The following is a 24449-nucleotide window of genomic DNA, read 5'->3' on the forward strand; positions in this document are numbered from 1 at the left end:
ATGGGATATCCTTCCACTTTGTGTCTTTTTCATTTTCTTTTAAGATTTTCATTGTTTTCCTTATAGAGGTCTTTGAATTTCTTTTATTCCTAGGTATTTTAGACTTTCTGTGGCTATGGTAAATGGGATTATTTTCATCAGTTCTGTCTCTGTCTGCTTGTTGTTTGTATATAGAAATGCTATATAGATTCTTGTAGGTTAATTTTGTATCCTGCCACTTTACTGTGTGAATTTATTACTTGAGAAGTTTTTTCATGGATATTATTGGGTCTTCTATGTGTAAAATCATGTCATCTGAAAACAGATAGCATTTCAATGCTTCATTCCCTATTGGAATGCCTTTTATTTTATTCTCTTGTCTGATCACGTTGGCTAGAATTTCCAGTACTATATTGAATAGGAGAGGAGAGAGTGGGCAGCCTTGTCTTGTACCAGTTTTTACTGAAAACACTTTCAGCATTTTCCCATTCAGTATGATGTTAGCTATAGGTTTTTAATAGATGGATTTTATTATGCTGAGAAATGATCCTTCTATGCCAATTTTACTGAGAGTCTAAATCATGAAGGAATGTTGTATTTTGCCCAATGCTTTTTTGCATCAATTGAAATGATCATATGGTTTTTATCTTTCATTCAGTTTATATGGTGTGTTGTGTATATGGTTTTGAAAATGTTGAACCATCCTTGAATGCCTGAATTAAGCCTACCTGGTTGTGATGAATAATAATCTTTTTTATATGCTGTTGGATATGGTTTGCAAGTATCTTGAGAATTATTGCATCTACATTCATCAGCAATATAGGTCTGTAGTTTTCCTTTTTTGTCATTTCCTTATCCATTTTATGAATGTGGGTAATGATAGGCTCATAGAATGAATTTGAAAGGGTTGCTTCCTTTTGGATCTCTAGAAATAGTCTGAGTAGAATTGGGGCTTACTTCTTCTTTAAAAGTTTGGGAAAATTCAGAATTGAAGCCACGAATGTTCTAAATTCTTTTCTGACATTTCAGTAATATCTTCTAATATTTCCCTTGGTGGAGACATATTTCACTTGGTTCTCTCATCCTTAAGGCTGTTCTCTGAGTTTTAGTCATTTGGTAATGTATTTACTTTTGGCTCATTTCTCTGAGAAGTATTCTGTAACTGTGAGCTTGTGTGTTTTCCTTTACTGTGAAATAATTCAGTGCTATTTTCTCCTTTCTACTGTCTTTTTCAATGTTGTAATCACACGGGGAGTTTTGAATTCAGATTTATGAAGTGGAGTTTCTTCTTACAACCAGTTCAGTGAGGATTGAATAATTCTTTGAGTCTCACAGTATTCAGATGTTTGGTGACTATACACCTAGAGCTCTCTAGTCAGTGGGTAAGAGCCAAGCAGTAAAATGAGAAAGTGTGATTAAAGAAAACAAAAGTAGAAAGCAGAAATAGGAAGAAAAGGCAAAGAAAAAGGAAGGAAAGAAGAAAACAAAAAGAACAGAAAGAAGCAGAAAGTGCGTCACAGAAAATAAAATTATGTTAAAAATGAAAACTCCGTGGAGCCCTTGTGTGCTTGCAAACAGGGCAGAAGAAGTAGCGGTCAAGATGCCTAGAACTGTTCTGTCCCATGTGAGGGAAGGAGGACAAATTAGCAAAAAAAAGACACAGGGGAAGGAAAGCTGTTTTTTTTTTTTTTTAAATTATAAAGTTATAAAAGATGGGAAACAACAGGATAGAGAGGGATTTTAACCTACTTTACTAAGGCCTATGACCTGGAAATGAGGAGGCCCAGGCTGGCGGCTTCACAGCAGTGAAGGTGGATGCAGGAAAGTGTAGGACAGGCAGAGATGGAGATGCCTGAAACTGTTCTGCTGGTCCCGTTCTTAAGAGCTCTTTACATGTTAGCATTTTTAGTCTTTTGTGATATTAGCCATATTTCACCCCAGATTTTTTTTTTTTTTACTCTTTTGAGTCCTGCAGTTATATCATTTCAAATAGGGATAAATGTACTTTCCTGTGATCCTCATCTCTAATTGTTTTCTCTTATTTGATTGCTTTGGTTAACACCTCCAATAGTGAAAATCACCTAACCCCTCGTGTTATTAATATTTACAAAATACATTAAGAAGGTGAACATGAGAAGCCAGTATGGCTTCACAAAAGAACAAGTCTTTCCCAACCTCGTTTGCTTTTTCTAAAAATAGGTTTGCTCTACTTTGGCAGAAAGGCCTAAAGAGGGGTTCTGCAATCTGGTATTCTCTACCATCCTGCGTGAACTTAAATTAAAGAATTGTTTCCAAATTACGTATGTTCATTGTTCTAGGCTCAGCATCTTTCTAGAAAGACTTCTCTTGCATAAAATAGTTTAATGTGTGTTTATCACATTTCATGGCATAATATCCTAACGTGCATCTACTGAAAAACAGAATGGAAACCAAAAGAGTAATTAGATTTTTAAAAATTAATAATGTGAGTACAGAATTGGAAAACTACTTTTGATGTGGGCAGCTGCACTGAGGCAGCTGTACTGAGGCCTGTCCATGCCAGAGCTCTCCTGACTACTCCTCTGTGGTGTGGAGATGTCCGGAACTCACAGTAGCCCAAGGCCAACAGCTATTGACACTCCCCAGGCCTCTGTGAATTCACTGCCTCTCCCCCTTTAAAATGATAAAAACCACCTGAGGCCTTGGAAAGACAGACACCCTGCTTACCTAACCCTTTCTTCTCTAAAGTAAACTTTGAAGTTCTTCTTCCTGATAAGATACCCTAACCCTGCTGGAGCTCCCCCTTCCCCTGAATTCCATAATAAAAGACTGTGCTTAACCCTCACAGGGGGCCTGAGCTCCAGAATGTTAACTATTTGTATCTGCAATAAAGAGTATTCCTATTTCTCTGGAGTGCTGTGTTTTTGTCCCAGAGGTCTGTTTTCCCCACAACATTCGCTGCTTTGGCTGGGAAGTGAAAATCATATTGGTCCTTTGAGCCACTGATCCCAGGGTGCTCCCTGCACTGCGGTGTGGAGGGATAGGGGCACCCCTGACTTGTTTGACGGGATCCCTCAGCCAGGATGCCCACCTGAAGGGCGAGCATTCCTGGATTATCAAGCTCCAGTTGGAGAGAAGGACCGAGTCTTACTCTGGACCTGGATGCATCACCTATGGTCAACTCTGGTAATCTGGTAAACCCCGGAGATCTGAGTCTATCAGTTAGCCCACTCAGTGAGTGGAAGAGGGGAGTTATACACTCTCCTTCAGTCGCGGGACCGGCAGTCTGGACTCATCTGTTTCTGGTTGGTCTGTGACCAATTCTGGTAATTTGGTATTTTCTGTAGAGTCCATCAGTCAGCCATTCAGTAGAGTGGAAGAGGAGATTTGAACACTTTCCTTTGGTCGCAGGACTGGCAGTCAGGACTCATTTGTCTTTGGGTTGGTGATGCCTGAATGGTTTTCCCTGGGGATGGGGGGACACCCATCCTTTGTGTTACCACCTCATTCCCAGGAGGGGGGGACACAGGGCTTTCCCTGTAGAAGTGGGTAGACAGAGTAGATGTCAGGTTGCAATTTTTGGCCTTGGAAACTGGGACACGAGTTCCTCTCAACTGTGATGAAAGACGTCCTCCCAGAGCCCATCTTGACTTTCCTACAGAGGCTTACCCCGCAGAGCAAAACCTGCCCATGCTGCCTGGGAAAGGAGAGGGCAGGCATTAATCTCTCTACCTAGACTGCCTGTTCCCACTTTCTTCTCCACTCCACTCGTCTGCCACAGGAGTACTTCCTTTGGCTCCAGAGTATCAGCCACTGGAGAGCCAAGAAGAGGGACCCCAGAGAGAAACCACTGTGATCTTCCTAATTACAGCCCTTGGTCAAGGTCCCCCGAGAAAGTTCAACAAACTTATCGCCTGCATGGTCTGGCCCTATAAGCAATCCCCCTGGGAGAACTCTGAGCGGCTTCCAAACCTCTGGACTAAGACTCGCCCCCAGGAGCAGCAGTTCCTCCAGAGTCTGCTAATTGAGCACTTCCTCCAACCAGTGATCTCCCGTGTCTTTTGGGAAGTACAGACATTTAATCACTGGAAAAGTCAGAGAAATTCGGGGCACAATGGGAAATCCTCAGTCCAAATCTTCCAAGCCCACTGTGCTGGATTGTAAACTGACTAACTTTAAGAAAGGTTTCTCTGGGGATTATGAAGTTAAGTTAAAAACGGAGCAATGTGAGGGACTCACGGCAGCTCGGCCTGCCCAGGGAAGAGGCCACCACCTTCCCGAACTCTGCACCCAGAATCTGCCATCTCCACTGTCACCCAGCGAGCTACTGAAGCCCAGGGCAACCTCACTCTCCAGATGCCCTTGCGGGAAACCCGAGGGCCACCCCAGTTAGGCACAGGTTGGGTTATTACGGAAAGCAGTGCGACTTTATATTACCAGTCTTTTACCACCACCGACTTGCTTAATTGGAAACACCACACACCCTGTACTCAGAACAACCCCAGGCAGTGATAGAACTTATGGGATCTATGATCCAAACCCATCAGCCCACTTGGGATGACTGCCACCAGCGCCTCCTCTCTTTACTTAATACAGAGGAACAACATAAAGTCCCTACAGCAGCAAAGACATGGTGGCAAGAGCATGCCCCCAATGACGCAGTAGATGCCGAGGCTTGAGCCAGAATTGCCTTTCTGAGTGAAAAAGCTTAACTGGGATTTTCACACTGAGGACGGCCACAACCGTCTTAATAAATACAGAGAGGCGCTCTTGTAGGGGGTGAAGGCCGGTACAGAAAAGCCTACCGACATGACAAAAACAACAGAAATCATTCAAAAGGCAAATAAGCCACCAGGGCAGTTTTATGAGAGGCTTTGCGAAGCTTTCTGGACCTATACTCTGTTTAATCCGGAGAGCCCTGAAAGCCAGAAAATGTTGCATTCATAGCACAGTCAGCTCTTGACATCTGCAGAAAGCCCCAGAAACAGAATGGGTTTGCTGGAATGAATGTCACCCAACTCCCAGGGATTGTTAATTGATAGTTCAAAAACTGAGACTAAAAAAGAAAAAAAAGAGAGAGAGAGAAACAAAAACAAAAACAAAAAAACCCTACCTATTGGGGCACAAAGCAGAAAGCAGCCCTGCTCAGGGCTGCAGGCAGCAGGAGGCTTAGCTGCTTTAACTGTCAGCCCTACCAAAATCCTGGCTGTGGAGACGCCCTGAGAGGAGGAATGATGAAGTTTTCTCTGCACCTGGTGGAGACGATAAGGCACTCTCGTCACTTGTTAAAGACTTCTTGCTGTCTGGACAAAGGGGAACCTGCCAGGAATGGCAATCAACCACTCACCTCTAGTGGTTGAGCTGACACTTCCGGCACAGCCTGTACACCTCCACCAGTACCCTAGGCTGGCTATAAAACAAAACAAAACAAAACCAAACATTGACCAGATCAAAGAAGCTGGGATCCTAGTAGAGTGCCAGTCCCCCTGGAACACTCCCTTCCTCCCTGTAACAAAGGGACCTCTGGCGATTGTCAGCCAGTTCAGGACTTGCAAGCTGTGATGGTCTGCTCAGAAAGCTGAACTCTGGACATTAATCCAAGCCTTGTGATTAGATTAGAGGGTAAGCATCTACACAGACTCATGCTATGCATTTGCTACCCTGCATGTTTAATGGGGCATTATACAGAGAGAGAAGCCTCCTCTCGGCAGAGGGAAAGACAATCAAAAACAAGGAGAAAATCTGACAGCTATTAGAGGCTTTCTGTGATCCAAAACAAGTGACAATCATCCACTTCAGAGAACACTGGAGGGGGAAGACCCCACCACCCTGGGAAATCAACTGGCAGACCCAGCAACCAAAGCCGTAGCCAATCAGGGCCCAACCGCTCTGGCAAAAACGTTGCCACTCACAAGCCTCCCAAAAGCTCCCCACCCCACCCCCACCACCTCTGACAAACATCACTGGGCAAAATCAAGAGGGAGCAACCCTGAAAGAAGATAGATAATAAAGATTGCCAGATAAGAGAATACACATACCTCGGTCTCTGGGATACTCGGTAAAGCAGCACCACGAGTTGACTCACTGGGGAAAAATTAACCTAGAGAACATGTTGGGCTGAAACTACTTTCTGAGTTGCCTACCGTCATTGTGTGCAACTGTGAGCATGCGATGTGAGACCTGTGCCAGAAATAACCCTGCCCAGGACCCAGCACAGCCAGCTGGAATACAAGTCAGTGGGCTGACTCCCCTGGAATTACTGGAGACAGATTTCTCAGAAGTGTGGCCATGCCGGGGCTATAAATACTTACTAATCCTGGTCTGCACTTACTCAGGCTGAATGGAGGCCTTCCCTACCTGAACTGAAAAGGCCAGAGAAGTCACTCGAGACCTTTTGAAGAAAGTTATATCCCAGTTTGGACTTCCTCTTATGATTGGGTCAGACAACTGCCTTTGTCACAGAAGTTATACAGGGAGTAGCCAAGGCTTTGGGCATTAAATGGAAGCTCCACATAGTTTACTGACCTCAGAGCTCTGAGAGAATTGAACAAATGAATCGCACTCTCAAGCCTACCCTGGCTAAGCTCTGTCAAGACACAGGATGGGTGGATGTTCTCCCACTGGCCCTGTTCTGGGTTGGATGTACACCCCAAAATCATAGTTACTCTCCTTTTGAGATTCTGTTTGGCTGGTCACTTCCTTTAATAGCTCAGACCCGAACAGCTGACATCGGATGGAATAAACTTTGTAAGTAACCTGACATATCTCTCATGCCGATTTTAATATCTTATCTTTGTCTGGTGTTGGCCAATCTGGCTATGGTGTGCCTTGTGGAGAATCTTCTTGGGTTGATTCTATTTGTAATCCTAATTATTTCTTGAGTCTGGCTATTTGAATGCCTCTCTAGGTTTGGAAAGTTTTCTGCCAGGATTTTATGGAATAAATTATTGATGCCCTTAGTATTTTCTTCTTCTTCTGGGATTCTAATTAATAGTTTTTTGGGCACTTGATAGTATCTAGTATTTTTTGTATATTTTCTTGGTTATTTTCTGAGTCTTTCTGATCATTTTTTCTAGATCAGAGGTATTGTATTGTCTTCTACATTCGAGATTTGATCTTCTGGATGATCTAGCCTACTTCTAATACTTTCGAGGGAGGTTTTAATTTCCTGTATTGCATTTTACATCTCTAACAATTCTGTTTGATTCTTTTTCCTGGTGTCTATTTCTTCTTTCAAATCACAAAAGGACTTCCTCATCTCCTGGATCTCGTTGTCTGTTTTCTCTTGCATCTTATTTAGTTTGGTCACTACATATATTCTGAATTGCTTTTCTGACACTTCCACAAGTTCCATTGTGTTGTCTGTGGCTGATGAGGCAGAAGTGGGCAGTGGGCAGGCATCTGAATAGACCTCTGACCTGCTGATCCCCAGGAAAGCAGGAAGGCAAGCAAGAGAGAAGACAGAGTTCTTTTTGGTCTGAGTCACTGTCCTCTGGGACTTCTATAGCCCTCTATTCTCTTGCTAAATGTAGAAAAGTGCAAGCAGCATCACTTTTGTCTCCCTGGGCCTGGTGGGGAGGGAGGGGTGACCCACAGCAAGGGGAGCTGTCCCCCCACAGTGACGACATGGGGTCCATGCGGGAGGCAGCTAAGGAGCAGAGCTCCCCTGCCAGTGTGACCACAGACTGCAGAAGGAGGTTGGGAGTTTCAGATGCTAGAAAACCAGCTCCTAGATGAGCACACAGAATGGAGGTTCTTAAAACAGGATTCCACAATCAGGACTGTTATTTCTGAACTGTTGTCACACAACTGGTAAGGTCACTTGGGTGTGAGGCACAAGAGGAGTGTCAGAGGGAAAGATGGCAGCAGGAAAAAAAGAGAAGGGCTGCATGCGGGGATCCTCACGGGGAGGAAAACCGGCCAGCAAACAGGATCCCATTGGTCTGTTGCTCCCTGATGAAAAACAGGAAGGGGCGATCGGCTTTGAAGATGAGTGTAAAGCTGCTTAAGCCAAACGTCACCATGGTGTCAGTGGCCGCCGAGGCCTCGGTGCCCTCCTCGTTGACCTCCACAAAGGACTTGTGCACGACCTTGGACAGGAACAGGTCTCTCCTGGACGACATTCCGGAGAAGTCTGCGCTGCCCTGCTCGAAGGCGTCGGTCATGCCCAGCCTGCGGAGGACGGCCCCCATGTCGTAATTTTCCTCCAGCTTAAACCTAGGGAGGAAAACCTCCACTTCTTTTTCATGCATCTTATCTTCCCTGGTCCAATCTAAGAATTTCTCGTAAGTAATTTTTTTTTCCACCTGAAATAAGAGAGTTGGTTATGCATTTATTTATTTTGCCATGAACAAAAGAGATAAAGAGAGAAAAGGAGAAACAGAAAGCACCCGCTACAGGGTCTGCACACTGCAGTCCACTCCTGGTCCTGGCCAGCCTGGGTCATAGACTCCTGCCTGCCCAGTGTTCTCAGGGAGGTCTCTGGGCAGGAACTGGGAACCTTCCCACCTTTACCACTGCCCACACGTGCAGATTTTAGACCCAGGACAGTGCTGTCCACCAGGGCCATCTGCCAGGATCTGGGTGTTCTACACAGGGCAGCTCAGCACGGCCTGGTCAGAGTGGCGCTAGGCCCACACAGCTCACCGGAACAAGGGACTTGGAGAGCTGCTAGAGACGCCCTAGGGCAGCTCCCTCCCGTCCCTGCAGGATTGTCCCTTGGAGCTCGTTACCGTTTTCAGGTCAGTGTTTTCATTTGGAAGCATGATGACCATGTTCAGCTCCTGGCCGACATAGGGCAGCACCAGGATTGTGGTGGATATTTCTCTTACATGGGTCATTTTAAAAGTCGATTTCATATACATCATTTGCACAGGTTTTACTACATCCTAGAAAGGAAACAGTTAAGCATTAAATCAAATCAAGACCCACCGTGCCCACTTGACAGAGCCAGCCATTCTCAGCCCCTAGAAGCACCTTCTTTTCTCAGCGTCCAGAACACCCCTGCTGGCCACTCTCTGACAGCTTGTCTTCCCTACCACAACTTTCAAATACTAGAGCACCCTGTGCTTGTCTTTGCTGATCTCATTCATCTCATGGCTTTATTTTTAATGTTAATTATTTATTTATGTTTGCCACAGGGCATCTGTCCTCACTGGAGAAAGAGAGAGAGACAGTGAAAGAGGAAGTGAGAGATCACCTTATGGTGGATGGCCACACAGTAATCCCTTCTCCATTCTCCTTTCAGGAATTCGGGCACACAAGAGCTTGCACCCAGGATGGTTTTCAGGCTGCTGGGTTTAGAACTTGAACCCTGGTTGGCCATTTGGGAGACGAGCACCTTCATCACTACGCTACCTACTGACCTCTATTTGTTTAGTTTTTAAATTACCAGAGGGTGTGTGTACACTCACCAAACAGACAAAAGGAGAAAGCACCCTCCAATGGAGCATGCTCATGACGCCATCCCTTCTCCATCATTTATGCATCGTATCATGATGTTGGCATGCTTACACAAGTGCCTGGCATGGTTGTCATGTTGCCAGGCCCAGGAATGTACGATCCAGTTCCCTCAACCACTGGGCTGTGGGACCAGCCCCACGACTTTAAACACCTGAGGCAGTGGCTGGCTTTGGCCTGCAGGCTGCAGTAGCTGATCCCTGCCTTAGACAATTTCTCCCTGCGTGTCTCCAGGGCCCAAGGCTCTACTCTTGTAATACATAAGGATCTAAGCTCAGTAACTGGGTAACTCACCAAATATATGATTGTGTAATATATGAACTAAGATGAAAATCTCCTATCAGGCCAGCTTCTGGGGTAGCTTGACAGCCTGCAGTGCTGGCGGCCACAGGAACAATGCAGCTTGAATCCCTGACCTGCTTGGCCTGAAAACTCACTGGGTCCCTGTCTACATGCCCAGGATCCTAGTGGGCTGAAAGACTAGAGGAAGGGGATTGTAATCGTCTATCTATCCTGGTGATAATCTGTAACAAGGACAGCTCATTTCAGAATGAAGCTCAACAAGAAATACATTTCTTGAGAAACTGAAGGTTCATGCTCAAATCAGCCCGGTTAGGTCAAATCTAACTCAGGGTCAGTGGTCAAGAATGCACTGCAGGACTAGCAGTTAGCATAATGGCTATGTCGCTGGACTCCCATGTAGCTGAACACGGGTCCAGTCCTGAACCTGGTGACTTAAACTCACGCCGGGCACGTGTGCGTGTGTGCCCAAGATCCCGAGAGGAGAACGGAGGAGAAGGGATTGTGGCATGGCCATCCCCCTGGGGGGAGGTTTCTCGCTTTTTTCTCTCTGTCTCTGTCTTTCTGGCGAGCACACACATCCTATAGCAAAAACCTCTCCAAAAAAAAGAAAAAAAAAAAAAGAATACACTGCAATGAGTCCAGCTTGTCTGTTTTGGCATATGTGCAAAAATCTCTATAATTAAAGATAAGCAAAAGGGGAACTGAATTCTGTGAGAGAAGGCTAAATAACATTTTCCAAGTTTGAGCTGGCTAAACTCTGTGCTTATCCTATGTACATGTCTCTTCGTGTGCTTGCCTTTAAATATAACCTGTACTTACATTATGCTGACTCTCAAAACAAGACAAGAACAGTTACTGGGTCAGTATTTACTGAGCACCAACAATATGCAAGGCACCAGTATGACAGCCGTCTCTCAGTCAGCCTTCATTAGTCCTTCAATTCCTGCAATGTCCCATGGAGGCCAGCAAGGGTGCCGTGACTGGTTAAAGTAGGGGTATAGACACCCCCAAAGAGGGCTGTCCTCAGAGGCTTCAGAAGGGATGTCACTGGAAAGAAAGGAGTGTGTAGGAACTGATGGGAATGAAGAGAGAGAAATGGGGGGATGTGACAGGATTAGGTCCACAAAGAGCCTACCTGTGGTTTGAATGTGTCCCCAAAAACCATGTGTTCAATTTGGCGAGCCATTTTTAACAGCATTTAGGGCGAAGATGTCATCTGATGTGGTAAAAGGTGGGGCCTCTGGGAAGTGATGAGGCACCGAGGTGGGGCCCCCATGACTGAGTCCTGGTTTCAAGGAGAAGGAGTGGGACAGGCAGAGGCACGCTCTGCTCTACTCAAGGTTCTGCCCTCCACCATATTTGGATCAAGAAAGACGTCCCTCACCAGATGCAGTCCCTGGACCATGAACCTGCAGACATAAGTTGAATAAACCTCTATTTTCATGAAGTACCCAGACTCGGGGAATTCTGTCATCAGCAACAGAACAGACTAGAGCGAGCCTCTACACCACGCTTTGGAGTTTGGACTTTATCTCGAAGTCCTGAGAAGCCATGAAGGAGCTTAAGTAAGCCTGAGGGCTACACCATCAAGACTGCCCATGTAGATGGAACATACCAGCACGGCACGGCGGTGACAGCACAGGCAGCCGCAGGAGTGTGTGTCCACCTGTGACGACACACGAAAGAATGGGAAGGTGAGAGAAAGGCCCCAGGCTGGGGGAGGGGAGGCCCAGTGCTGGGGTTCCCAAGGCTGCATAAGCACAGGTGGCCTCCTCATGTTGGAAACCAGCGGATCACCAACCTCCTTTGCTGTCGCACGATACTCACCTTGCTGACTTTGAATGGCCTCTCCCTGGTACTCTCTCTCTCGAACTGCTTTTCCCAGTTTCCTTTGAAGTAGATGGTATTGACCAGAACTAGTTTAGTCAGTGAACTCACTGAATCTGGAGACAGCAATTCTGTAATTTTACCTGAAAGGAGAAAGATTGGAAGAACCAGTTAACTAAAAGAATCTGCTGATAGACGCACTAGGGATGATAGTCAGATGGACCGTCTCCTTGAGTAGTAAAGTACGTGGATAAAGGATTTCACTGTCCTCCAAATATAAAGAGATTTCTGTCCCTAAAGCAAAGTGACAAAAATACATAAAATGAACAAGTAGGGACCAGAAAATAGCATGATAGTTATATTACTGGACTCCCAAATAGTCAACTGCAGTCTGAGTCCCAGACCTATTGGCTTAAACTCACGCTGGGCGCATGTGTGTACGTTCCCAAGATCCCAAGAGAAGAATGGAGGAGAAAGGATTGCAGCATGTCCATCTCTTCTGGGAGTGATTTCTTACTTTCCTTCTCTCTGTCACTCTCTGTCTCTCCATCTTCCTCTGTCAAACGCGTGCACCCTATAGCAAAAATTGCTCTAGCAATAAAAAAAAAATGAATGAATAGGTGTTTCCACATATTCATAACATGTGTGACAGAAAAAGGTGTCTAGCACAGATGACTTAAAACAGGAACTTAAGGACTATGAAAAGACAATATTATGGAACTGGATGGTTGCACGGTGGTAAAATTGACACTCTGCAAAGTTGACCCACTGGGGAAGGTTCCAGGTTCATAGCCAGAGACCTCCCTGAGTAGGCAAGGCATGTGTGTGCCCATGATCTGGGGCTGACTCGGGCTACAGGTGGATCATGGTATCAAGACCCTTTAGGGTCCCTCCCCCTCATGGAAGAAAGACACAACTAATCTTTAAAATATAAAAAAAGATCATAAGATGTCTTTTACAAGTTTCAAGAGTTTAAATTAAGAGCTGCAGGTAGACAAGGCATGGCTAAGTGTCTTGTAATAAGGTGCGAAAACTATACAACTAAAGTGTACCATGAAGGAAAATAGCCCAGACCTGTCCTGTGACAAATTTTCTTTATACCATTTGTAAAAAGGAAAGACTATACTAATGTTAACAAAAACAAAAGAAAACAAACAAAAACATTAAAGTGTGGATTGTTCTGGAAGAAGTGTACCAAATATCCAGAGACATCACACATTCATTGATGAGACCGGGAGAACACTGGAGAAAATGTCATTGACTGACACTTCAGAAGCAAACTTTCGAAGCTCACTGTTATTCAGAGGAAAATAAAGATCCCGTTTACCTTTGACAGTCTTGTGAAGGAACTGACAATAAGACTGATTAAACTACTACTAAAAATAGAAAGAAAACATTTTTCACCTTCTGTCTTTTTCTCTACCCAAGTGTTGATGTGTTTTCTGGACTCCTCTGTAGCATTCATAAAATCAAGCTCTTCCATCTCTGATTCGTAGAATTTGCAGCAAACAATCTTTAAAGGACTGGAACAGACAAAGCAACATAACTACACAGTACAGAGATGATACCAACGGCTACCTGCTTCATTGTCCCAAATCAGAAAATTAATTAACTTTATGATTTTACAGATGTGGTTTATAAAAACAAAATGAAGACATAACCTTAAGTCTGACCTTTCAGTTTTTCAGTTACATTTAATTTTAGTTTATTAACTAAGTAAAACACTGATCTGGATACCAAATAAGTTTTCCAGGAACCAGCAGTTAGTGTAATGGCTATGTTGCTGGACTCCCACGTAGTCGACCACAGTTCGCGTCCCGGACCCGGTGGCTTAAACTCATGCCGAGCGCGTGTGCGTGCGTGCCCAAGATCCCGAGAGAAGAATGGAGGAGAAGGGATTGCAGCGTGGTCATCCCCCCTGGGGGGTGATTTCTCGCTTTCTATCTCTCTGTCCCTCTCTCTCTCTGTCTGGCGAGTGCACACGCCCTATAGCAAAAACCTCTACAAAAAACAAACAAATAAGTTTTCCAGACCATTGGATCCTCTAAGGGAGCAGTTTATAAAGGCGACAGCAGCAGCTACACCTCAGAGGTCATGCTGAAGACTAGATGAATTATTTGCATTATCACTATTGTAAGTATCATGACCAAATTCTCCTGATGTTGCAGGCACTGCCTAGACTAAACATCAAGGATGTTTCATCTTTGCATAGTACATACTTTGCCAATTTCACTCTTCTGCTTGTTGATCAATGCCTTTGAATTTTTTTTTTTTTAATCTTTCAGTCTAGGAAAATAGTGTGGACGCAAACCAGTTACTCACAACTTCCACCTTTGGATGACTTTTTACAACTTTTAAACACACTGGACAAACAACAGTCTGTTATTTAAGTTACTATTTTACAAGCAACAACTAGCCCAATAAAGGAATAGCTGATCATCTATTTCAATTGATGTTACATTCTTGGAACACGAAAATAATACGAACCGATTAACAAATATTTGGAATCTCTTTATTTCCCAATATCAAAACAGTTTAAATAGCAATACCTTCACAAAATAGCCACCAAAAAAAAGAAGGAAAAACAAATAAATGTTTTAGAATAATAGTCCTTGATTTTGGGAGTTTTGTTTTTCTTCCACAGGAGGCTTAGGAGAAGATAACAGTGATCTAGAAAGTAGCTACGACAGTTAAAAAATAAATAAAACAATTGTCAAGTGCAAATCTTACCTCCTGTTTGATTACATTAATTTCACAGCAATTTGTTTTAGAAATTCATTTGGTCTGAAATAGGTTTGAAAATGATAAAATAGAAATCATAAGGAAAGAGTACAATTGACACAAACATATAAGGAATTCTCATAACATAGTAAGAAAAGGGCCCAGTATATGGCAGAAGGTTGAGGCAGGTGGATCGTACATGGCCAACTCTTGTTGGAGCCCCAGGCCTGGCAACTTGAAAATCATGCCAGGCACATGTATATACATGCCCCAGATTCTAAGACCAGAATGAAGGAGAAGTGTTACAGCATGGCCATACTCCTTGATCCCAAGATCCACCCTGAGGGGTGCTTTCTTTTGCTCTCTGTTTTTGTTTTCTCTCTCTTCCATTCTCGCTTTCTGTCTCGTTCTATCCTGGCAAGCACACATGCTCAATAGCAAACTAAAAAATAAAAAAACAATGTAGTCATTGTAGATAATTTAGAAAATGTGGATGAAGTAAATGAAGAAAATAAATGTTAAAAGAAAAAGAAGACAATGGGACCAGCAGTTAGTGTAATGACTATGTCGCTGAACTCCATGTAGTTGACTGCGGTTTGAGTCCTGGACCCGGTGGCTTAAACTCACGCTGGGTGCGTGTGCGTGTGTGCCCAAGATCCCGAGAGGAGAATGGAGGAGAAGGGAGTGTGTCATGGCCATCCCCTCTGGGGGGTGATTTCTCACTTTCTATCTCTGTCTCTCTCTCTCTTTCTGGTGAGCGCACGTGCCCTATAGCAAAAACCTTTCCAAAAAAAAAAGAAGAAGAAAAATGAGGAGTCAGAAGGGAGCCCAGTGATAAAACTGGTGCTATGCAAGGTTGAGTCACATTGGAAGGTTCTCTGTTTGTATCTATAGACCTCCCTGAGTATGCTGGGCATGTGTGCATCCATGTCCCAGGCTGAGGTCAGGGGTAGGTCGTAGTATAAAAACTCTGTTGGGGATGCTAGCTTTCTGTCTCTCTGTCTGTTTCTCTCTTTCTATCCCTTGCTCCTAGGAGAAATAGAGGAATAAACTTCACAAATGCAATGAGGTGCCAGGAGATGGCATAGCGAAACTGGAGGTAGATCATGGCAGGCATGTAGTCCGTGTTGGGGTTGCCCGTCTATCTCTCTCCAGTGATTTTTGAAAATGAGAAAGATCCACCTACACAGAGATAAAGAAAATTTAAGACATACTGGTAGGTGAAGACAGGCAAATTGCTGAGAGCACATACGGAGCAAGGACACTGGCAGCCCCACTCCGCTGGAGCGCACGAGCCCGCCTCCCACCTCCTACCTTGATGTCCTTAATGAAAACCAGCAAGTGAGACTTACAGAGAGGAACTCGTAAGACTTTTCCCCGAAGAGCCTGTTGGCCGTCCTCAGCAAGTACTGCGCGTCAGGCTTGTTCAATGCACTGAGAAGCTGCTGGAAACCCTGGTGGACGTCCACACCTCCATTGTCACTTTCATCAAAAGAAAGCGCCTAAAATGAAAAACAGAATAAAAATACACAACTTCAGTGTGCCCTAACTTCAGGAACTGGATACACCACCAAACTCAGCCTAACAGGTGTACAGATCCCTGCTATAACTTAAAAGATCACCTGATCTAAGATGAAAGGTCTTGAAAGCTCCCTCCCTGGCCTCCCTCCTTGTTGTTACAGGGATGAGCAGAAATGCCCTAACACAAACCCAGGCTCTTCACACTCACTACTTGCACTATGGTTGCAAATACGGCTGCCAATCAGACCTCCCAGCTCTGCCTACGAAGGTGGCTTCTGACCCCAGAAGGTGCAGTCTGTCCCCTGCTACTGGATCTAGGCTACTTACACACCCCTGGCCAGACTTTGGAACTGCAGTGGTTCAATGACTGCAATATACACCGCTCCCCATATCTCCTCCTACGGGCTGAGTTGTGCCCCCCATCTCAGATCTACACATTGAAGTCCCAACTCCCAATATCTCAGAATATGACCTTAATTGGAGACAGGGTCCTCAAAGGATAATCGAGTTAAACTGCAGTCGTCGGGGTGGGCCCTAATCCACTATGACTGGTGTCCTTTAAGAAGTAGAGATTAGGACAGACACACAAAGACACAGAGGAATGACCGTGTGAGGACACAGAGAGAAGACAGCCATCTACAAGCCAAGGACGGGGCTTCAGGAGAAACCGGCCCTGGACACACCTTGACCTCAGACTTCCAGCCTTCAGAACTGTGAGAAATAAACTCCCATGTTTTAGACCGCCCCGTGTAAGATCTTCTATAGCAGTCCTAGCAAACTAATACACCGGCACCATGTTTTTAAAGAAAGTATTCGCTGCAGTTATTCCTCCCTGTCTCACTGCAGTATATTCAAGAAGGAGAAAGAAGGGGGGCAGATAATTTGTTCCTTTCGTTCACAAATCCTGGTTCCCAGGAACAATACTCAAGGAGCTGCATTGAAAGAGCCTGAATTCCTGGATCACTCCTGTTTCTCCTGGACTTCTAACCCAAGCCTTACTCCATAATGAAATGAGAATTCGGGGTCCTGGGAAAAGAAGGGGACCTTACATGTGAGAGGCTGAGAACCATTAGGGATCTGGAGGCAGATGACAGCAGTCATGGGTGGCCCTGGTGAGCCATACCGTCAGGGTCCATGCCTTAGTTCAGTCCCTCTCAGTCCCTAATACCCAGTGGGGCTTTAGCAAGCAGGAGACAGGCGGAGACTTGAGCACCTGCCCTCCAACCTGCCCTCCTGGGCCGCTCCTCCTGGAACTCAGTTATTGAGCCTCATGATCCTGGGCTGCTCTGCCAAAGAGGCGTGTGTGGGAGGCCCGAGAAGAAAAGGCCACACAGAAGAGGCGAGAGGCACCCTGGTTGAGCCTCTGCCACACAACGGACCCTCCGGCACCCAGTGACAGATGCACCATCAGATCTGCCAAAATCAGCCAACAGGAAATTGTCATCTTAAGCTGTTAGCTGTTGGGATGTGGTTACTCCTCAACAAATAAGTGAAATACTTCATTTTTGGTGGACAAGAACCATTCTTATGAGGTTTTTACACTTAAATGAGAAACTTTCAAAGCATGGAAAAGCAATCGACAAGACTGCATGTGAACCATGTGACTTCACAGCTACTTATAAAGTCATGGACAGCTAAGCCATGCGGTGAACTACCCAGTCCTCAGAATCCAGCACCACCCTCCTTCCACAACAGAGGTGGAGCTCGTCCCAATGTACTCATGCAGGAATAGTGTATCTTCCCTGTAACTCCATCCACACCCCTACAATGCCCACACAACTGTGTACAGAGAACAATCCCTTTGGGATGTGAAATGTGCGGGACCAGCTAGAATCAACAATGCACAACATTTATTGCTGCCCTGCAATGGTGTTCCATACCTTAGCCATCTGGGCTGCGGTGTTTCCCTGGGCTCCCATGAGAACCATGGCCAGGCAGGAGGAGAGGCTCACAGGTGAGAAAAACACATTCCTTGAGTTGTCTTCACACAGCACTTTTAAAAGATTTAAGGCAAAGGTGCCATTGGCTTTTGATAGAGAATCCATGATGGCGAGCCTGGGACGACAAGTTCTAAATCAGTATCACATAAACCCAGGCACACGCGTCTACTGCATGTTTATTCTCCTCCTCATTAAGTTACCATGGATACTTTGGTTCAGGAGCAAATAAACACACACACACACACACACACACACACATACACGACTCAGTGTCTTTGAGGCTCTCAAAATGATGTTGCGTTGCTATTATTAAGTTAAAAATCTGAACATTTATTATATTGGGCCTTTTGAGAAAGTCATGATGTAGTTTTGCATAGAAAAAGACCTAATAGTATGGTCCAATTTGGTCGAGACTCCTGTCAGCACACTTAGGCCAGAGCCAGAAAAAGCATGCGGGGGGCACATAGGACTCTCCCTAGGCACTTCCTGGGAGCAGGACTACAGAAGGTCTACTGGCATATTTCCGCGTCTATACCCTTGTGCATTGTATGTGCTTACATGTGTTGTTTCATTCAAGACGGTCATCAAAAATTCCTAGAAAATGTATTATAAATGAAAACTATGCATAGATTTCAACGTTATTGAAATCATCTCATCCTTTAATTCCAAGAACTTTTTGAAGTGCTCTCATAATGTAAAAATCATTCAGAGTGATACATTTGCTTGCAAAGTTACAGCAGAAAGGACAAATGTCCTGTGAGAGAGGACCCCATTTTAGGGTAACCTTAAGCCTTAAAATAAAAGTCAAGCCTCACACATAGGTGTACGTAGGAGAGCCTTACAATCAGCACCTTTGGGTCCTCGGTTCTTCTAGGCAACTTTTGCTTGTGGCAAAGCCCAAAATCAGAGCGGGCTCCGAGGACCTTCTGCTGTCTGGGGCATGCGTTCCTCCCCTTTGTTCTGGACCTTGGGGTGCTGGCCCATGCCCTCACAGTGCCCTCACACACAAACCCAGCTCAGGGCAGCAGGGACCTGCTCACCTCCACCTGCAGGTACATGCTCAGAGCTCAGAGCTCTGTGTAAGTCCTGGTATGCAGGGCATTCGGCAGTCCCAACAGCCCTGGCAAGGTCGGGAACAGGAATACAGCTGGGCAGTAGGGTGTGGGGAAGGGCAGGAGTATTTCAAGGCTGGTAGGAACCATTTACGAAATGTTAAAGAACAGTAGGACTTTAGAGACACCCATTACAACCAGGAATGTGAAGATCACAGATGTGAAGGGATATTCCCAAGCTAAGGAGCCCACAGCTAGCTCAGAGCCAACACTCTGCCTCCGACCACTGCTTAGCACCAATGCTCTGCCCTCCCACCAAAGGTCAGAGGACAAGAGGCAAAGGGTGCAGTCAGGGAAGCTGCAGACAGAGCAGAGTGCCTGGGAAGCAGGGCCTGGCCTCTCTATAGTCCTGCAAAAATATTTACCAAATCAGTATTTCCAAGTCAGGGAACTCATACATGCTGAGAAAGTCCTGATGACACCTGAGCAGAGGGTGGGAGACCACAGAACAAGGAAAAGGGGAAACAAGGGTGGATATTTTCACAGAGTGGACAGGACTGGGGAGAGGCTACCCAACCAAACAGCTGGAGATCCCAGTGATGGATTAACCCAGGCTTCTCTAAGCACACCTCTACGTCTATAGCTGTGGTGTTCCTTCATAGGAAGGGACTCCAAAAGAAAAGTTTGTAAAAAATCAAATTAAAGTGCAAGTTTGGGCCAGCTGGTGGCTTGGGGGTTAAGGCAGCTGGACTCCCACATGGTGACCGCAGTTCAGGTCCCAGACCCAGCAGCCTGAAAGTCATGCTGGGGCATGTGCAGGTGTACCCCAAATCACAAGGGGAGACTGGAGGACAAAGGATTGAGGTATGGCCATCCCCACTGGGGTGATTTCTCCCTTTCCCTCTCTCCCTATATCTCTCTGTCTCTGTCTGGTGAGCTCATGACCCTATAGTAAAAACTAAAAAAAAAAAAAAAATTAAAGCAATTTTTCCTCAACAAGAGGGTAAGGCTGTCAGTCCATAGTCATTGTCCAACCCAGCTACTTTTAACACGGAGCGCTCAATCTTTTTGGAGCCAAGTATAATCAGGGAAGCAAGACTTCAACAAACACCAAACTTCAGGGTCTTGTAACCTGATGTCTCTCCTTCAGATGAAGTGTCACTGAGTTTTCTTCCATCTGAGATTCATGGCTGTGTTCTATCATGTAACTTGGTTCCAGGTCTTTTACTTTAATTTTTAGGCCTTTAGGTTGGTACATAGACACTATGCTTGTTAGTTTAGGAACCTATAATAACCAGTTTTTTTTTTCTGTAGCATTGCAAATGCAGTGTAAACATTATAAATTCTTTAGCACAGGAAAAGTTGGTCGTAATCAAAATACAATCTTTTGTGTCAACCCTGACTGAACCAATCTGACCCAAGGGACTGCCTCTGTGAAGACATCTGCCGTGACACTACCTGTCCCACTGATACAAGTGACACCAACAATCATACCAATAACAAAAGATGGCATCAATTGACCCTTGTTACTTATCCGTAAACAATGATCCCTCTCTCTTGTTTTGACTTTAAACCTCCTTGAGGAGTATAAGACCTTGGCGAGCACATCCTGGGCAACCTGAGTGTGTTCATCCAGGTTGCATGCCAGGTGCAGTCCTCACACATATGCTCAGGTAAACTCCTTGTTTCACATACTTTGACTAGTTTACCTTTTTAGGCTGACAGTGCCTTTCTCAAATTTCTTGTGTACCTTCTCTAAACATCTTAATGGACTCAGGGCTTTGTACCAACAATATACTTCAGCTAAAGGATGTTTGTTTCCTTCCTGGTGCTCAAATTATCCTAACTTGACAGGATTCTCTTTCAATTGGTTTGTCACCAGATGTTGATTTTAAAGACCGTTGTGTTAAAGCAACAATTAAATCTTACAGGACTATTTCTACTTTATCTAGGCCCAAGACTTCGGTATCAGCCCTCCCCCTGGTTCCTTTTAATGGAGAACTTAAAGTGTAAAATCTGTTGAGTATTGAGGCTGATGGGAAATACTGCTGCTGTTGTTGGGCACATCAGTGACAAAAACAGAACATATATTTCCTTTGTTTAAGACTTTCATGCATCATACTACAATTTAGATTTTAATTTAAAGTTCTGATACACTCAGCTCTCCTGAAATATAATTTCACTTATGGCTTTTATCCAGGCTGCAATTCTACTACTCTTTTCTTTCCTTATATGAAGATACTTCAAAAAGTTAAGAAACAGTAGAATGAATGTAGTTTTTTTTAGTACAAAAATAAATCAGAAATAAATGCATAGTTTTTTCTTTTCTTCTCTTGTTTTTTGGTGTTTTTTGTTTGTTTGTTTGGTTGGTTGGTTTTTGGTTTTTGTTTTTCTTATCCTTAAATTTGCTTTTGGCACATGCACAGATTGGAGAGAGACAGAGAAAAAGTGAGAAGCACCCATCCCAGGGGGAAGGGCCATGCAGTAATCCCTTCTCCTCCATTCTTCTCTTAGGATTTTGGGTTGCAACCACATGTGCCTATGTGTTTTTCGAACTGCTGGGCCCAGGACTTGAATTGTACAGTCAGCTATGTGGGATCCAGCCGCCTTCACCACCACCTGTCACCCACCCACCACCTACATAGTTTTTTCACAATTCACATTTTCCATTAATTTTCTGAAGATCCCGTGGACATCAGTGTTGCACTAACCAGTGTTTATCAGCCACATTACTGGCACGATTCCACGTTGGACCCATGTTCTTTAGTGTGCTGAGATATTTTATTCATACTTCTGACTCATGGCTGCATCGCTTTCTGGACTCCAGGTTTGCTGCTGAGAAGTCTGGCATTCTGACCCACTTCCCATCTACTTCCCCACTCCATTGCCCACTCTTTAGAAGCTTACGACATCTTATCCTTATTCCCGATGTCACAATGAGGGGTCCTTCTGTGGCCCAATGCCTTCATTTTGCTGGGCCCTTTCCTAGCCATTCAAGAGAATTTCCTTCCCACTCTGGGAAAAATGTTTAAGGCTCTTGCTCATCTCCTCCAGATTCACTCACTTCTTTCTTACTGTATCTCCTACTAGTCTTGGATCAACCATTATCTGGGACTGCTCAACATTCTTCATGTTGTGGTACATACACAAAATGCTATTTGTATGGCTCCTTGTGGCAAATATCCTTGCTGCAAAGGTGACTAGCAGAGTGCTCAAGAGCTCCAGGCCCCCCAGGGACTAGCAGTTAGCGTAATGGCTATGTCGCTGGATTCCCATGTAGTCGACCACGGTTCACATCCTGGACCCGGTGGCTTAAAACTCATACTGGGCTCGTGTGTGTGCGTGTGTGCCCAAGATCCCAAGAGGAGAATGGAGGAGAAGGGATTGTGGTGTGGCCATCCCCCCTGGGGGGTGATTTCTTGCTTTCTGTCTCTCTGTCTCTCTCTCTGTCTGGTGAGCGCACACGCCCTATGGCAAAAACATCTTCAAAAAAGAAAAAAGAGCTCCAGGCCCCTGAATCTCTGCACCCTGAACCCCCCAACTGCCCTGAGATGGAAGAATCTGTACCTTAACTGGCCCTTTATTCCACTCAAACAATGCCTCTGCTAGCCTTTCTTCTCTCTTTCACATTTCACCACCTCAATATTTTGTTTCATTTTTAAAAATATCTACCCTTTTATTTATTATTATTATTTTTTGTGTGTGGAAAGGTTTTTGCTATAGGGTGCGTGCGCTCGCCAGAAAGACAGAGAGAGAGGTAGAGAGACAGAAAGCAAGAAATCACCCCCCAGGGGGGATGGCCACACCACAATCCCTTCTCCTCCATTCTCCTCTCGGGATCCTGGGCACGCACGCACACGCACCCGGTGTGAGTTTAAGTCACCAGGTCCGGGACTTGAACCGTGGTCGGCTACATGGGAGTCCAGTGACATAGTCATTACACCAACTGCTGGTCCTTATTTTCTTAGTTTTTAAGGTTTTTGCCACAGGGCTTGTAGGCTCGCCAGAGACAATGAAAGAGAAAGTGAAAAATCAACCCTGAAGAGATAGCCACACCACAATGTCTTCTCCATTTTCCTTCTGGAACTTTGTGTACACACACACACACACACACACACACACACACACACGTGCTTGGTGTGATTTTCATGCAGCCAGTTCCGGGACTCAAACCATGATCCTCTCATTTCAGCTCAGTATCTCCCCCTCCCACAGTGCCTGGAGGATCCTGAGTTCCAGCATCAGTTCCTGTAGAGGTGAGACCTGACTTCCTACTGGGTGGCTGGGCAGGGAAGGGAGGAGGCTTGTCTGGTTGCTAGGGTAGGGGTGGCGTCTGATTTTAGCAGCCTTTCAAGGCCCATTCTGCACCCCTGCATGTCACCCCTGCCTTTCCAGGTTCTCGCGCCTCCAATGTTGAGGCTGCAGGCTCCTTCCTCTGTCCACTTTCTCCCTTCCAGAAATTTACTGGCATCTCTTCACTGTTTGTCTCCTCCCTCGTTTTCTGTGTTATTCAGTTTAATGCTTCAAAAACTTTCCTGACTATTTTTAGCTGGCTTTTCCAAGAGAAAGAAGATAAACACCATGGTCACGAATATGCAATAACTATTTTTATGAGAATGAAAAAAACAACTGAATGTTTAAAAGCCATTTCTTCACTATTATCTGGTTTCTCTTTAATTGATTTATTTTGCCCGGGGACCCATGCATTCATCAGAGAGACAGAGACGGGAGCGGGGGAGGGAGTCGTACTCCCCAAGGGGATGTAATCACATTGCAATCCTGTCTTCTCCATTTCTCCACTTGTCATGATTTTGAGCACACATGCACATATTCCCAGTATGTTTTTCAAGGCAGGGTAGGATTTAACCTCAGGGTTGGCTATGTGGAATCAGGCTCTCTTTAATTTAATTTAATGTATTTATTTATTTATTTATTTAGGAGAGGTTTTTGCTATAAGGCGTGTGCACTCGCCAGACAGACAGAGAGAGACAGAGAGACAGAAAGCGTGAAATCACCCCCCAGGAGGGATGGCCATGCCACAATCCCTTCTCCTCCAGTCTCCTCTCGGGATCTTGGGCACGCACGCACACGCGCCCGGTGTGAATTTTAAGCCACAGGGTCCAGGACACGAACCGCAGTCGACTACATGGGAGTCCAGCGACATAGCCATTATGCTAACTGCTGGTCCCAATTATATATATATATATTTTTTATCATCATCATTTTTTTTTTTTTAACCAGAGCAAGAGAGAGAAAGGGAAAGGCTGCGAGGTCTGTGATTACACTGCAGTCAGCCGTGTGGGAATCCAGAACCTTTACCATCACGCCACCTGCCAGCCCCTGGATCCCGCTCTCTGAACCACTAGGCCACAGAGTTGTCCCACCTCATTTCTCTTTTAACTGTGAACTATGTGCCCATTTATTAAAATCCTTTTGTCCTGAAATGTGAATTTGAAAATAATCTGCCACCCTTACATACTCATAAAACAATTTCCATATCCCTTTGCAATAATAAGTAAATCCTGAAAAATAAACCTAAATGTAAAGTTGACTACTCACTAAGATATTCCAAAAATTAAAAAAATATATAAATGATCTAGTGACAGTTTTATATTGGGGTTTTCTCTTATCCATTCAGTGAACGTGTAGTATAAAAGTGTGTGTATAT

The 24449-nt window shown here is 44.8% G+C and overlaps 1 protein-coding gene and 1 long non-coding RNA gene across 2 annotated transcripts in view; one reads left to right on the forward strand and one right to left on the reverse strand.

The window, feature by feature from the left end:
* Window positions 1–5928: 5928 nt before the first annotated feature.
* Window positions 5929–24449, forward strand: part of LOC102500787 (uncharacterized) — a 19895-nt gene continuing 1374 nt past the window's right edge. Inside the window, exons 1-2 of the long non-coding RNA XR_336458.2 lie at window positions 5929–6705; window positions 22974–23037. This is a non-coding gene — a long non-coding RNA (uncharacterized LOC102500787). The remainder of the gene's footprint in view (window positions 6706–22973; window positions 23038–24449) is intronic.
* LOC102500379 (serpin B6-like) overlaps window positions 7268–24449 on the reverse strand; it is a 20700-nt gene continuing 3518 nt past the window's right edge. Inside the window, 8 exon segments of the mRNA XM_014592923.2 lie at window positions 7268–8264; window positions 8691–8846; window positions 11336–11386; window positions 11548–11690; window positions 12952–13054; window positions 13056–13070; window positions 15621–15770; window positions 17670–17844. Of these exon segments, the coding sequence (XP_014448409.1) occupies window positions 7860–8264; window positions 8691–8846; window positions 11336–11386; window positions 11548–11690; window positions 12952–13054; window positions 13056–13070; window positions 15621–15770; window positions 17670–17834 (1188 nt within the window). The 5' untranslated portion in view covers window positions 17835–17844 and the 3' untranslated portion in view covers window positions 7268–7859.

Source organism: Tupaia chinensis, unplaced genomic scaffold (genome assembly GCF_000334495.1).
Source record: "Tupaia chinensis unplaced genomic scaffold, TupChi_1.0 Scaffold138812_1, whole genome shotgun sequence".
In the NCBI taxonomy this organism is placed as follows: Eukaryota; Metazoa; Chordata; class Mammalia; order Scandentia; family Tupaiidae; genus Tupaia; species Tupaia belangeri.